The 17047-nt window shown below is 37.2% G+C and overlaps 1 protein-coding gene across 1 annotated transcript in view; it reads right to left on the reverse strand.

The window, feature by feature from the left end:
* Nucleotides 1-7423: 7423 nt before the first annotated feature.
* fam193a (family with sequence similarity 193 member A) overlaps nt 7424-17047 on the reverse strand; it is a 28670-nt gene continuing 19046 nt past the window's right edge. Inside the window, exons 17-23 of the mRNA XM_051111453.1 lie at nt 14263-14487; nt 13897-14161; nt 13535-13721; nt 11714-11944; nt 10541-11381; nt 8536-8617; nt 7424-8448 (exon numbers count right to left, since the gene is read on the reverse strand). Of these exons, the coding sequence (XP_050967410.1) occupies nt 8355-8448; nt 8536-8617; nt 10541-11381; nt 11714-11944; nt 13535-13721; nt 13897-14161; nt 14263-14487 (1925 nt within the window). The 3' untranslated portion in view covers nt 7424-8354. The remainder of the gene's footprint in view (nt 8449-8535; nt 8618-10540; nt 11382-11713; nt 11945-13534; nt 13722-13896; nt 14162-14262; nt 14488-17047) is intronic.

Here is a 17047-nt window from a genome sequence, read left to right on the forward strand (position 1 = left end):
TGAGATGTTTTTATCTCGACGTGGCGCGAACGCGCCTGGAAAAACCCAGCGCGTCGCGTCCGTTATGAGCGCCTACATTTGAAATAACGAACTTGAGCGCGCAAAAGACGCGATATGTGAATGACCCCTAAAAAAAAACCGAGCGCTTCGCGAACTCGGGGCTTCGGTTATGAACGCGGCTGCCGCGCGTCTACATTTGTGACCCTGGATCACAAAACCAGTCATAAGGGTCATTTTTTCAAAATTGAGATTTCATCATATGAAAGTTGAATAAATAAGCTTTCCGTTGATGTATCATTTGTTAGGATAGGAAAATATTTGGCTGAGATACAACTATTTAAAAATTAGGAATCTGAGGATGCAAAAAAAAAAAAATCAAAATATTGAGAAAATTGCCCTTAAAGTTCTTCAAATAATGTTCTTAATGTATTTGACTAATCAAAAATTAAATTTTCATACATTTACAGTAGGAATTTTACAAAATATCTTCATGGAACATGATCTTTACTTAATTTCCTAATGATTTTTGCCATAAAAGAAAAATCAATAATTTTTACCCATACAATGTATTTTTGGCTATTGCTACAAATATACCCCAGCGACTTAAGACTGGTTTTGTGGTCCAGGGTCACATTTGAAATAACGAACTTGAGCGCGCAAAAGACCCCATATGTGAACGGTCCCTTATAGAATTAGTTGTGTTATTAATAATTCTCCAACTATTCGTGAGAAGTATGCAGTTAACAGGTATCTTCTCTCAATTCATCACCTCGTCTACGTTACTGTGTGCATAATTCAAACTGGTTTACAGTTGAATGGTATATCCCCTTACGAAAATTAACCATAGTTTAATTATAGTAAAGTAGTAGCCATGTTTTTTTGGCGTGCTGATTACCGTTTGTAAAACCACAGGTGAAACTATGGCTAGAATACCAAAACCATGGTTAATTTGTAGTTCCCATTTTTTTTTGTTTTTCTTTTGGTTTTATTTGTTGTAAAACCATGGTTAATTTTCATAAGCGTTGCCCAGCACTACAACCAGGTAAACTTATCTACTCAATATTTGGGTCATTCTATAACCGTGGGTACATCTCATGTCCGTGAAGTATATTTTTGATACATTTTTCATCAATATAAAGCTCAGACTCTTAATTTTCTAGTACATAATTATATTTTTTACAATCACACTACTGTATGTTGAAAAAGTCATATCTTTTGTTCAAAAATTATGTTTATATCACACACAACCCTGGTATTTAGCTGTCCAATTTTGTAAAGTTGCTCATTCTCTGCATTTAAGCATGAAAATGACCTGAAATCTAAATTATTTTAATAGTTTTGCCTTCAGTTAGATTAGGTTATCAAGACATTTAGGTGTGCGCTTCAAAAATAATGTGTTTATTGTGATATAAATTGTTTTATCTGTGTCCGAAAAAAGTTACCCAACAAGTTACCCACTAGAATTTGCACAGTATGGTATTTCCTCTAGAAGCACATGGATGAAACACTAGACGTTATGTTCTCTCTCTTTCCCCTAATATTGGTCAAACTAGCAAACCTGTGTCAAGAGCGGATTAACAAACATTGACAAACAATTATCATTGTCAAATTCTAAATGTACCCCTAATTATAGAATGACCCATCTGCTTTCAAAACCCTTTATAAACACACTTGAAAACTACATTAGTTGTGCTCATTGTGAATAATGAAGAAAACATATAACAATCATGCCTCCTTACCACCCCCCCCTTTTCTCACCACCATTGCGTTATATCTAGGAAACATGAGTACAGGCCCATTTTCAGATTGCATGCAAGTTCACGTCAGACATGTAAAAGAACTTCACAGTCCCCTGAGTCAATAAACCCTTGATGAGCTCAGACGCACGACCCTATCTAGCGGGGGTAGGAGGGAAAACTCCAGCAGGAGTTTCATGCTCTCTACTGCAGTCAAGTCACCACTCTCGAAATGACGTCGCCCAAGCACAAGCACACACTTCAGAAGATGCTCGTGGCCATAGCATTTAGTTTTGCAAAGAACAGTGTCATTTTTTCTACCTGCAGGAGTCATTTGTCGTGAAGAAAGTAATTGGAGATGCGAAAAGCTGAAGTGATGGACGTGTGGGCCCGCAGTAGTTTTGTTCTTTCACGAAACCATTTTCCTTGGAGAAGTGAAAGGTAGGCTGGAAGGGATTCCCCACATACAAACTTCATACACACCTACAATAATTGAGGCCTACACATCTACTGCAAAAAAAAAAAAAAGCACACACATGCCACAATCCACCTTCAGAAAGTGGAAATAATTAGGTCACATGATCACATGACTTTTACAGTAAAACCATTCGCAGAAAGACTAAATGTCACTTACATAATTAGCACCACAACTGATGTTCCAAAACTCAAGTAGCCTATTATGGTCTAGCTTGTTCACCCATTATTATCCTTAAGGGAAAGCTTTGTGAAACGCCATGCCAAAACAGATAAATACGGCCTTTAATCTTTAAAGCAGGGAATTCCCGAACATTGGCTAACTTCAACGCTTATTTGGAAGAGCAGCACTTTATTTAACATAGATTGTTGTCGTTACCGTCTGTGTTAGAGTTATCAAGGCCTGTTGTGTTATTTTTTTGATAAGAGCGATCAGCGCGTAGACAGAACTCTATTGTCAATTCCAGTATGTGGAACGATGGGGGTTTTCCCTCTTGAGCTGTCTGTGTTTCTCCCCAGCTCTGGGCCATCCTCAGTGAAAAGATCTTCACGAGTGATTACAAACTACACTATCTCATCTCTGATCTTTGATTTCTCTCTAATAAGCCCAAATCTCACTCCCTTTATGACCCTGTTATTGTCCAAATCCTGCTTTGGAAGACTGACTGTAGACGACTAGGCTCCACAGTTGAAAATTCGGATGTATAATGCCAATAAGTCAATTTATCTTGCACTCTACTGATAATATCCAAATGTCATACAGAAGATTTTTAAATATAAAAAAATATATGTATAAAAAAAGATGTATATATATTTATGTATATATATATATATATATATATATATATATATGTGTATATATTTATTTATTTATTTATTTATTTATTTATTTATTTTTGCTGATTATTTTTTTGTGCTGATTTTTAATATGGGAGACAAGATAAGGCATGTACTAATAACATCTTGCGTAGTTGCAGTTCTCATTCAGTCAAAACAACTACTTTAAACTTCATGTTGAAAGTACAAAGTGAATCTGGCCTCAACCAGACATGTATTACTAAAAAAGATTTTACATAAATGAGGTAACTCCAACATTGCATCATGGGTGACTAAAACTGGGCAGACTTACAAAAGCACTACCAGGAGATTCACAAAATCTCCCATTGTTCATTCTCCGATTTTCCAGGCAAACACGTGGTCATTTAAAATTATATAAATAAATACATTTAATTATTAATTATTTTGCTTATAACATTTCAAATTACTGTCCTAAAACAGTTTTAAAACATGTTTGTTTTTAAAGGATTCTTATTTTATTTTTAGTTATTTGATCCATATATATATATATATATATTTGAATGTATTTTATACTTTTGATGGCAATGCTGAATTTTCAGCATCATCACTGGGTGTTCAGTGTATTTTTATGGAAACTGATGCTTGCTGTTTAGTATCGCATGACAGTATGCCTAAATATGTTCTATCAATTATTTAAAATGAGATCATCTCTTTCAGGACAAGACAAGCAACAGTACATCTAACCTGTTATAGCTGTTTCTTTGTTACGCGCAAAAAAGGAGGTAGGCGTTCCACCACAGTGAAAAGGTTTTTTTTTGGCAGGAAGTGAAGAAAAAAAAAAGCCCTACATAAAACAAAGTTTGATGATGACGGATAGTGACAAAAGTTCCCTTTCTGTGGGAGTCATAAGTTTAGAAATAGTCTATCAAGTGGTTTCGAAGATTAAAAATATGCCCTCCCTCCCATTTTAAAACAGGATTCCAATACATTTTTTTGAAGAGTGAGGTAATCTCACCTTTTGTTGAAAGTTGAAGTGAAAAAGCCAACATCATGCACTATGCACTAGCTCTAAATGCTGTCACCTTATACACAAAGATAAATCTAACTTTTAATCAATCTCTATAATGGCAAAAAATAGAAATAGTGTTTTTAACATTTTAAAAATTATTGAAATTAAAGTCTCACTTTATATTAGGTGGCCTTAACTACTATGTTCTTGTATTTAAATTAATCATGTGATACAATGCATTTATTGTGTACATACATGTTTTACGTTGTACTTGTATTTAAAAAAAATACCTGCTGTAATTAATTTCTGTAATTACATGTATAAAAATAGCTGCAAGTAGCAATTACCGGGGTTCAGGCGCTTTAAGGCATTTAAGCATATATGAAAAAAGATTTAGCAAGCCTGTTACCACCAAATCGATGCAGAAGTCTTTTTTGGCAAATCCAGGTAATTTACCATAAAAAAAAAAGATGATTTTTAACATTTATGACTGTTATAGCGCCAGCTGTGGTCCGATCCCCTAAAACTCTGTATGCTTGTTTAGAATCACCTGTCGCATGTGCTCAGCATGTTTCATGATGTCTTGAGTTCTTAAGGCTTTATAGGATTTTGGGTAAATTTGGACAGGCCCCTTTTGTAAAAAAAACTCCATTATACCTTCCCAATGGGTAAATTTCACTTTTTTTTTTTTTTATAATTATTGGCCTAGAGAGTCCAGAGAATTGCATTGCAGTGTTTTTTTTTTTTTATTTTTTTTTTTCCGAGATTAAGCGAAAAACCTAAGACTAGTTTGCAAAAGTAGGTTTTTAACATCATCTCAATAATTTAGCAAATTATTTGATTGACAGCAGTGGTTGTAGAGTTCTATGGTATGCTATGAATATCGTGCATGTGTGCGGCCTTGAAAAATGTGATATCGCCCCCCCAAAGGCAGATTTCTTACAAATTTCTTTGAGACCTTTGGGGCTTTAAGTCAAACAAGCCCACCGAGTGTTATTCCGATCGGCCTCCGTTAGGTGTATAACAGGTACTCAAAATTTGTCAGCCAATGGCGGCCATGTTTTTTTAAACATGCAAATGTCCTTTTAAACACTGGTTGCACTTCAAACCAAGACTGTGGACAACAATTTTCATGTGGATAGGACAAATGGTTGCGCAGTTATAGCCACAGCACCACCAAGTGCCCAAGCTCTGCCATTTTTTTCCTGTGACCTCAGACCAAGTATATAAAACTGCAGACCGGAGATCTCCAAAATGGGGCGGGAACTCCAAAAGTGGGCAGAACCTCCAAAATGGGGCGGGGTCGAGTTGCGCAAAGACTTTCCCATTGGCTCTGGCTTCAGCCTATTGTTATTGACTTACATTTTAAAACTAAACTTTATAAAATAAACAGTTTGTGGTTGTTCTCAAATAAAAGAAACTATGCTATATAAATAATAACATTTGCAGGGTAGGAGGGGGTAGTGATGCTGAATGTAACTAAAAAGGTCCAATTTTCCGGTGAAGTCCGGTTGGGGAATTACAGAATGGCCCGACGATCTCATATCGCATAATCTTATTAACTGCTTATCTGCCACTCAGCGTCAATCCCGCTTAGGGTAAAGTGTGGGGTAGGTTTAGGGGTTAGCATTTGTGTAGCATAGTGTAGGTAATCAACACTGCGATTGACACAACCAATAAAATCTTCAGAATTAGCTGTGGGGCGGAGTTTGCGCTGAAGTGGATTGGGGGGAAAACTGCACATGCGTGTCATGTGCCTGTCTGTCAAAGGGAGGAAGCCACGCCCTATCTTGGAGCACACACCCTGTTTTGGAGTTCCCGCCCCATTTGGAGATCTCCAAGCTGCAGTTATATACCCCTCCCTCAGACTGAGCTCTTACATAAGTGTTCTGAGTTTGGCGAAGATATCTTATTACGTTCTGGAGTTATAGGCCTTTTACTAAAAGTGGCCCTGCCCCTTTCGAACATTTTGGCAACTTTTTTTTTTTTTTTGATAACTATTGATATTCACTTTACAGAGAATCTTTCTGCACCGGTTTGGTTACGATTAGGCGAAAAACCTAGGACTAGTTCGCAAAAATATGTTTTTTCGAAAAATGCGACATACCCGAAAATTTTGCCAGGCTCACAATCGAATACGAGGCATGCGCTTTGTCCAGCCTGACATAAGGCACTTGATCTTGCAATTTAGAGTTTAGGAGCAATTTTGTACTTTTGATCGCTGTAGCGCCCCCGTCAGGCTGATTGGGGCGAGCCTTGGTGACGTTGTCGGCGGTGTGAGTACTACCATCCCTCCAAGTTTCAAGTCTCTACGACTTACGTTTTGGTCTACACAATCAGTTTTATGTGGAGATCACTGATCCATGACCATTCTAACAATTACAAATACACTGTTGACCCATCCCATCCCATCCCATCCCATCAATCCTGTCCCTAACCTTACCCGTATCCCACCTCAATAGCAGAAGTGTTTTGCAATACAATATGAACACAGTAAGTACATTGTACTTATTTTTATGGTAGTACTTATAGTAGTTAAGGCCATCTAATATAAAGTGGAACCAAATATTCTTAATGGGTTTATTTCAGTTTTTTTGTTTTAAAAAAGGCCACCAAAATGCACTAGAAAGTTTAGCTTAAAATTAACCACCAAATGATTTGAGGAAGTATCACAAGCACAATTTTTCCTCAAAATAATGTGAAGCTGAGAATTACGCACAAAAAACAAAAGGAACATTTAGAAAGTCTATTTTGATTCTTATGTTGACTTGGAATGGCCTGCAGTTTATTTTAATGCACTTTAATTAATATGAACTACCACCTTTATCTCAGTGTGCATTCAGTAGGGCACGCTTACTTGAAATAGGTAGTGTTAAATGATAAAATCTTAAATACTTTAATATTTTAAGGCTATTTTTAATTTTTAACACGTACTTACCTCTCATTAGCAACAATACTGCATAATCACAGCCTGCAATGATGCTCACTGTTTAGGTTGAAAAGAATGGTTTCACTGACTTGTACCTGCCACGCCACAGTCACAGGAAAGAAAACTAAGCAAAACAGACCTTAAACTATTTATAATGACTTCAAATTTTGAGCAAATGATGTAGAATGTGTGCAAGAGCATTATTATTATTACCAATGTTATGATTGCTGAAGTAATGAGATGCAGTCAGTGTAAAACCATAAACAGTGAGTGAAAAGGTTGTGGTGTTTCACATGCATCCGTTCTTACCAGAACAACAGGGACGGACCCGTAGCAAGGTGCCAAGTCATGCAAATTAGGGGTGTTAGGTTGCTCCTTTCATGTTGATCTGCAGTTGGTTTTGTATTTCCCCTTGATTGGAATAAGGTTAGGAATTGTCACAAGATGCCAAATGAGAAAAAAGACGACACATAGAAATGTCCTGCCACTCTACTGTATTCCATCTTTCAAAAAGAAAGACAAGATTTTAATATTACTTAACAATATGTTAAAAAGTAGCCAGTCCGGCTTCAGTGTTAATACAATATACACTCTATAACAGATTGATAGTGTGAGTATTGTTCTTTTTCGATTCAATTCTGAAAGTATTCTGATACAAGCTTGGTACAAGTTGGAAAAAGAAAAGAAACAAAAAAAAATAAAATAAAATGGTAACTTGAACACAGTTGTTACACTGAACAATTTTAAATGGAACTGAAAACTGACGTGAACATTGTCAAGTATTAGCCGTTCTCCCAATAAAGGGAGAGGTACGGGGCAATGACGTGAAGCTGACCGGTCTGATTTTCTTGACAACAAATTGTGAGGAAGTGCAGTGCTAGGTGCAAAGGTGAGCAAAGCCACAGCTGATCTGAATAAAATGATCTCTTGGTTTTTTTTTTGGTTTTTTTTTCATATTCATCTTTTTTTCTCAAAGCATGTCTTTTGCAGTGCCTTCATCCTATTGTACACAAAGCCAGAGAAAACCCAGAACATGGCACAGACCTAAGGGAAAACGGCCCACTCACTGACAAATAGCACACACGCTTTTTAAAAGAAGAAAGGGAAAACAAAATAATAGGGCTAAACTTATAGAGTAGCATTTTGTGGTTGTTTTTTGACTTTGCTCTTTTTTTCTCTCCAGAAGTACTGCAGGAATATAAGCCCGTTTTGGGTTCTCTGCGGAACCCACAGCAACAAGGACAAGGCAAGGCGGCATGGATAATGTAGACCGGAGGAGCAGTTGAAGCATAGCAGCACTGGGGTCAGCAGTCAGTCTGTAGAAACATGGGAGGGAGAGAGAGAGAGAGAGAAGAAACCGGAGGAACGCTTATCGATTCTTGCCATTGTCTCTCAAAAGGAAGACCCATTAGTGGGCAGCAAACGTGGCCTTCTTCAAGCTAAAATTGGACCAGTTGATGGACAACCTCTGCCTTGTCTGTCGCGCCGAGTCCAAGCAGAACCTGCGAAAAGGTGAAAAATGAATTTGCTGGAGAACAAAAGGTCATGAATGCCAGAGTAAAACATTACAGAATAATGCCAAACAGTACCTTTTGAAATATTCCACCTCGCGTTCGGTCTCATCCATTTCTACGCTGTCCAAATCGATGTCTTTGGGCAGAAATACATCATCTGTTGGACAATAAGAGAGTTTTGACTTGATTTTCTTTTTCTTTTGACTTGAATAAAGCGCATCCATCCATAATAAAAAGTGCTCCACATGGCTCAAGGGGAGGTGAATAAAGGCCACCAGTAGCAAATCGATGCGTTTTTCCCGTGCTCTACGCTTACTTTTCTTTTTAGGAGCACTTGTGCTCCCAACTTAAACAATTTAGGAGCACCTTCTAATCAATAATTTAAAAATCTGATCAAAAATTAGCCTTCCCATTACGAGGTGATATTTGACACCTTAAAGTGATTTACAAGTGTTTTACCTTTGTAGTGGCATTTTTCTAACTTTATTAAAAGTATGTCATCTTTTATGTATTTTTTTTTTATTAGATTTTTGAAATGTTTCATTAAAACAATAGAATAAGAACAAGTAGAATAAGAACAAGTTACCAATCAAATGAAACCAGTATTACGAAAATTAATTTGTACTACAGAGGTGGCACAGAAGAACACAAAAATGGCTTGTAGGTGTATTTTCATATGTTTAATGAGGTTCAGAGGTGGCATGAGTGCAGTCAAATTCATAAATTCATGTTGAGATTAATGTTTTAAATATAAAATTCTGAATATAGAAATATTAAATGATTTAAATAACTAAAAACTAACTAAAACTAAATCTGCCAGTAGGTGGCGACAAGTCACTGCTTTAATTACTGAATCATATCATTCATTTGATTCGTTAGAACTGCTGATTCATTCAGGAATAAAGTAAGTGACTCTTTGAATGGGAAAATGAATCATTGACTCACTAGATTCATTTAAAAACGCACGTTCATTCATAAACGAAACACCACAGCGTTTGAATGGCGATGCGCAGCGACTCAGTTGTGACTTGTTTCAGACTATTTTTGATGACGAAATAGAGCAAAATCAGGCAATAGTGTTATAGTCAGATAATGTAAGTCAATTAATATTAACTTCTTGTTTAGTTAACTCTTGTATTAAGTCAGTATTTCATTTACAAACTTCAAAATCATTCAAAGCTGTGATTCATCTTCAGTTCATTGCGATCTCACGAAGTTCCATTATAATCAACGAAGCTCTCTACACTGCACAATGAATCTCTTATTTACACTCTCTCTACACTTTATGAACGAATTTGTCAGATATGTCTGTGATACATTACTCAATGTTGCAAAAACACGTAGAAACCTTTGAAGTTCCCATCAGCGCAAACACAAACATGCTGATCGGGTCAGTCGCACATGGTGCTCCTAAATATTTTCATAGTCAAGCAGTAGTTTTCGCACTGTAGAGCCCTGTTTTCTTAGAAAAATATCCATATTTAAAATGCAATAATCACTTTTCTCTAGCTTGCACCAACTGTCATATGTGCAAGCAATTCCTAGCGGATGACATAGGACGTATGCGTTGTGCATGCCCAGCTGATCTCGCGAAAACCAAGGTTTGTTTACAGAAGCAAAGTTTTCTTACTTTAGTAAAGGGAAACCAGTCTCTTCTTGGCTGAAACCTCTATACTGAAATGCATACGCCCTATGTCATCTACCCGGAATGGCTTTCGTTTATGACAGTTGGCACAGGCTAAAGAAAAGTGATTATAGCATTTTAAATATAGATATTTTTCTTACAAAAATGCATCGATTCACTACAGGAGGCATTTATTCACCCCCTGGAGCTGTGTGGAGCACTTTTTATTATGGATGGATGCACTTTATTGGGCTTCTTTTGGACTGTTGAACAGAAACACCCACCGCCATCGCTTGGAAGAGCTAGGACAATTTTTAATATAACTCCGATTGGATTTGACTGAAAGAAGAAAGTCATATACACCTAGGACGCCTTGAGTGTGAGTAAATCATGGGCTAATTTTCATTTTTGGGTGAACTGACCTTTTAAGGCTATTTGGAACTTCACAACACTCACCTATTGAGTTATTCATCTTGTCTGATTTTTTCTTCTTATTCTTCTTGGCTTTGCTTTTGGGCTGAGGGGACTCATTGTTTGGGATTTTGCCATTCTGCTGAGGAGGGTCTAAAGCTGAAGATTCAATAACGGGAGAGTTCCTCTCATCTTTTGCTCCATTCTGTGGCTTTTTCCCATTAGTCCTCTCGTCCCTCTTGATCTCGGTCACCGACTCGTCTGAAGCTTTCTGCTTGGCTTTGGCGTCAGTCTGAGGGCTGGCTGCATTCCCGGCTTTGGGAAGCTCTGGAGCTTTGGAGGTCTCAGCTGGCCTCTTTGTGGCCTCACTGTTGGGTTTGGAGCCATTTGCATGCTGTTTGGGTTTGACCTTGGTATGGGAGGACTCTGGGTAGGAGGAGGTGCCATTCTGGAGGGCAAGACACTCTGAAGGTCTTTCTTTGCAAGTCTTTGGGCTTGGCTGTTGCAATGGGCCGTTCTTCCCAACGGTGGGGGATTCAGGCTCTAGACGAGGCTCCTTAGGACTGAGACGGATGAGATTGTGCAGTAGCTGTGTTTTGCCGTTTTGCAAGTTCTTTTCTAAAACGCTCTGTGCGGTCTGCTGAAGAGGCTGAGGGCTGTTGGTTGTCGGAACGAGAGAAGGATTTTCACACTTGGTTACCTCCTTGATTTTGTTGTCTTTCTTTTTCTTCTTAGATGCCCGCAACTGCTGCATTTCCTGCAGATGGAGCAGCTCCTGCTTCAGCGCCGCCTCCTCCTCCTGTTGCCGCCTCCTCTGCTCCTTTAGAAGTTGCTGTTGCTCCTCCAGTTCCCGAGCCTCCGCCTCTAGACGGGCTTTCTCCTCCATCTGCAACCAAACAAACCCAAAGACAGTTTGATCCCATGACTACTTCGTATTTTTTAAAAAAGAACATATGAATTACTCATAAATATCATTAAGCTTTTTGGATCAACATGACATTTTACAACCTGAACTAATCTTGCTTTGTCCTATAAAGGTCAAATTATTTGACATATTATTTGACATTTTACTCTTTCCAAAGTTTTTCCAGACTTATGAGGAAGTAAAAAAAAAAAAAAAGAAACATTAAAAGGACAGTTGCATTGCATTTTAATATAGTTTTATGATTAACAGATTTCAACAGAAGAGCATACTTCCCAATTGCACAATGAGTTTACCTTCTTCTGTTTGTGACGGGCACGTTTGGCTGCTTTGGAGCTGCTGGCTGGTTTGTTGTCTGCGCTGTTGATGAACTGTAACAGGTCCTCTACTTTGCGATGGTCCTCCACCTCGTCCCGCTCTAGCAGCAATTCTTCTTTCTTAGGCTGTTCCTCCTTCCGCTTAGTCAGCCTGAGTCGCAACTTTTCCCGCATCTCTGCATAGTTCCTACTGGTGGGTGCGGCAGGGGGCTGCGCACCACAAACAACATAAGCCTGATTAGCTTATTTATTCATGACACCTTCAACAATAAATGGTTAACACAAACTACTTCCACAAATATTTCTTTAATGATTTAATTTACATAAGCAGTGGAGCATGAAAAACTGATATGGTTAGGAAATAAGTGAATGCACTGATCCATTAATGACACAAGTGTCTGACTATAACTCGGGCCCTATGAAATCTGATTTATTTTTTCCCAAATTCCATTTTTTTTTTGTTGTAAATTATTTAGACTCCGTTTTAATGGTTATATTAAATATATCAATCAAAAAGCATGTTGAATTAACTGAAATTTAACTTTAACAGCAATTTAACAGCAATTTGTTAAAACTTTAACAAAAATTGCATTTACAATTATGTTTTATTTATCAAATTCAGTTTTATTTTTACCAAATTCTGTGTTTTCCATTTTCTGGATTAAATTTGAATGGTTTCATTAAATTTCAACAATCAAAAGCATCTATAATAAACAGATAGTTTGTTGAAATCCTTAGGTTTATTATTTTATTTATTAATTATTTTCAGAAATACTGTGTTGTAAATTTTTTTCGTAAATACTTTTCTGGTAAATTTTCCTTAAAAATAATGTTTTAATGATTTTATTAGTAGTAGTAGTAGTAGTAGTAGTAGTAGTAGTAGTATCAGTACATTAATTCATGTATTTCTGTCACAGTTTGTTTCAAACAGGTTCCAAACAGGTTTTTTTTTAATTGATGTTTAGTTTGTATGTGATATGACAATAGTTTTTCTCAAAAGAAATTGTAAAATGTAAGTGTTAGATGACTGCAAAGGTAAATTACACTTAATATATAATATCAACAGATTCAGACAGATTCAAATAAACAAGTTGTATCTTTTACAGCCAAAATGGTATTTATATATCCCAGGCAATATAATCAGTTGAAATCTACATTTTATTTAATTACTAGCAGTTATTATTATTATTAGGGCTGCAATGATTCCTCGATTCTGTTCGAGTAAAGTGTAAAAACAATCAACATGCCATTGGTGCCCTCTGGAAGCATTTGTTATAATGCATAATGTAAATTAGCTCGATTGGTTATAATATATTATGTATTTCAACAGTTTTGTTCAATAAAACTGTGATTACTTGTTTCTGATAACTTTTCTAAACTTGAACTTTGATAATGTATTGCCTCGCTGCTGTTACATATGAATTTTAAATCATTTTAAAGGCTACTGTTCACTTAGGTCTATTTTTATTACACCAAAAAGTTATAATTAGTAGATTACTCGATTAATCGTCAGCATAATCAACTGATTATTCGATTACCAAAATAATCATTAGTGACAGCCCTAAATATTATTATTATTTAATTTAAATTATGTGATTTTCCAAAAACAGACATTACCTATAATTTAATATACAAATCATTTTTTGTATCCATCATGTTGTGTAAAATTTCTTTAATGTGAATCATGTTACATTTAATCATTTATACTATGATGTAAACTTTGGTCACACCACCCTATTCTAATTAGTAAGACTTTTAACTAAGCAGTTTGGTGAAAGTCAAATGAGTCTGTTTCCGTACCCCTCCGTGACCGAAGAATTCACAGTAGCAGCAGTCACAGTACTTTCCTTCTTTCTGATTGGTGGAGGTGGAGGTGGAGGAGCTGTGCTCCGAGCTGCTGTCCTCATCTTGGCTCTCCTCTCCTTCATAAGGCTGGTGCTCGTAGCCTCCGTTCCCTTCACAGCGATGACCCTCACAGTCTGGATCACTGACAAAAACATCCTGACTGTGAGTATACGGACTCAACTCCAGAACATATTCTGGTGATTTTATAAAAAACTAGTTTTTTTTATATACAGCAGCTTGTCTGTGTATTTTGGATGCGGGCACAGCACGAACATCACATAGAGAAAGTTATAGAATGATATAGATGGGGGACTGACCTGCACACGCTATTTGGACCACTGACTAAATCGCCCGGGGCGGCTGGCTGCTCACCAGATAAGCACAGACTCTGATAGACATCAGTCTGAGATACAGTCTTTGTGAAGGGCTGGGTGCCTATACTGGGTAGGTGTGTGTTGGGGGAAGAAGGATGTGAGGTTCCGCTGAGAGGTGGGAGAGACGTGAGACTGGTGGGACTATTCCTAGGAGCAACAGGAGTGGGATGTCTATGGTCCTCTTTACCTAAATTATGGAAAACTTCATCTAAAAAAAGGGACAAAAAGAAAGAAAATAAGCACAGGAAAGCAAAAACTCAATCTAAATACTCATAATAGGTCATTTAGGAATGTGGAAGTGATTATTACTCGACTGGACAGTGGTGGCGGTACTGGAGACAGAGGAGGTGGCAGAGGAAGTGGCCATCACCACTTCACTCGCCTCCATGAAGGCATCTTGGTAGTTGAAGAGACACTTTTTCTTGGCGCCATTCTTCTTCTCTTTGCCATCTAGTAGAGGGTGGGGATTGACATTAGGGTCCAAACTGGAGGAGAGAAGGGGCACGTCGGGAAGGGGAGGGCCCAGCATGTCACCTTTGATAAGAAGAAGAGTTTCATGGTCAGAGAGATACTGAAAATGATAAAAGCCATATGCGTATGTAAAATACACATAATGTGTATAGAGCAATGAAGTGACTTCACCCACTTTTGGACACAAGACAGCACGTCTAAGGTGTGGTGCTAGAAAATTGCGTTTTGACTCATTCACAAATTTTGATCTCTCTCCAACAATTTCTCACCACCAGCCCTGTGGTCTCGGGGAAACCCATCAATTACAGTCCAGCACGCAACAGCTTAATGAGTATAAACACAACACACCTCCTCCGTGGGCACCATTTCGCTAATGATGACTAGGTGAGTAAACGACTCTGATTGTTAATACTACTACTACTGTCGAAAACAGCGCAGCCAAATATCTAAATTGTTTGCAGTTTCTAGTTTACGGCATCAGTAAGTCAAACTTTAACTATGATTATTACTATGTCAATTATTGAGTGAATCTTGTATCCCATTTATATTTAGAAAATAATTAGAGATTCACTCAGGCATTTCAAGGCAGCTGTCACTGCCAAAACACTTAAGTGTGTATGTGGCCTGATATGAATTTTGAATGGACTGGGATACAAATACAACATTTCAAGCTTACTTCTCAGTTATTTTAGTCAAGTATCTGAAGTATCTAAACACAATCCTGGTCCTGTATGCGCATTGTGCTCTTCCAAATTATTTGATCTGACACTTCATTTCCTTTAAAGCCACATGTAACTGGCCAGGTTTGAAGCCCTTATTTTACTACAGTGTTCGGCTGACAGGTGAGTAGGTGGTTCTTTGTGATTGTCCGGGACACATTAGTGCTTGAACTACAAATGTGATCTAATCAAATGCAGTTTTCCACTGCGTGGAACGACTCGGCACGGCTCGCTAGGCTCAGTTTGCGATTCCACAGCAGTTTAGTACCACTTTAGAGTGACCAGGATTATACACATCACCGCATCAAGCTCTTGCTGGATCCGCTCCTCAGCTATCAACAAGAGGAATGTCTGTACTTTCTCAACAGACCAGGAAACAGACATTTTTTGGTTGTTAAGAAAAAAAAAAAAAGTGCGCTCGTTCCAAAAAAAGTTGTGGGTCTGGTGTCATAAGTTCAAAGTTCGACTCTCTAAGGCCAATCATTGATCAGCTGTGTTTACATGTCACATTTTGGTAACGGTACGGCTCGCTACTGAAAAAAGTACCAGGTACTCTACACATAACAAGTGAGCTGTACCGTGCCATACCATGCAGTGGAAAAGCAGCATAATACACTCCTAAAATAAATGTTCCAAACAGTGAAGTTTTGTGAGAATGACATAAAATAACCATTTTTTTTGTTCCTCAAAGAACCTTTCAATTAACAGTTCTTTAAAAAACAAAACAATTTTCCTTAGTGTGAAGAACATTTGTGACCCTAGACCACAAAACCAGTCATAAGGGTCAATGAAATTGAGATTTATACATCATCTGAAAGCTGAATAAATAGCTTTCCATTGATGTATGGTTTGTTAGAATAGGACAATATTTGGCCGAGATACAACTATATGAATATCTGAAAGTAAATATTGAGAAAACTGTCTTTAAAGTTGTCCAAATGAAGTTCTTAGGAATGCATATTACTAATCAAAATTTACTAAAGAAAATTTCCAAAATATCTTCATGGAACATGATCTTTACTTAAAATCCTAATGATTTTTGGAATAAAAAAAAAATATCAATCATTTTGATCCGTACAATGTATTATTGGCTCTTGCTACAAATATACCCGTGGACCTTATGACTGGTTTTGTGGTCCAGGGTCACATTTTAAACATCTTAAGAACCTTTTTTTTTTTTTAATTTTAAAGGGTTAGTCCACCCAAAAAATATTTTTTTCCGATCAGCTATCCCTTTTAAAGATGCTTTGTGCAGTTCAATCGATGTTTAAGGTTCTTCCACAGATGCTTATTTTTTAAAGTCAGCATGAAACCAAAATTCCAGTCATCTATTTCAGTTGGGTATACAACACAAATGACCCTTCGCAAAAACCCACCCTCCTTAGTTACTGTTGCTATGTCCGACAAACAATTCTGCTCTCACGCTACAAATCATGCTCTAACGCAGTGAAAAATATATTGCGGAGCAAAGAAGAAACTGACAGCATGCCGGCAGACAACACAGAGCAGGTTACTTCTGGTATGAAACAAATGCAAATATTGTCATTTTTTAAATAGCATTTTGTGGCTCTTCAGTGTGTCATGACAGATTAGTGTATTGCCTTATTAGATCAATGACACGTGAACCAATCGTCTTTAGTTAAAGCACGAAAAAAACAAGAATGAATATCGTAACATTTTATTTCAACTGCGGAAAGATGCCTATTATTTTTCTATTTTTTTTTTTTTTTTTTTTTTTTGGTTTATATCCATTGAAGTTAATCTACTCTCCTGCCTGATTTGTTTGTTGAACAGAATGCCGGATTCAGCGTTATGATTGCTCAGATCGCCTGTCAATCAAACTGTGAATAGTCAATTGAGAAGAAAATTCTCTATTGTGATGTACATCCAACTGAAACAGCTTC

The sequence above is a fragment of the Labeo rohita genome, chromosome 1, assembly GCF_022985175.1.
Source record: "Labeo rohita strain BAU-BD-2019 chromosome 1, IGBB_LRoh.1.0, whole genome shotgun sequence".
Taxonomy (NCBI): domain Eukaryota; kingdom Metazoa; phylum Chordata; class Actinopteri; order Cypriniformes; family Cyprinidae; genus Labeo; species Labeo rohita.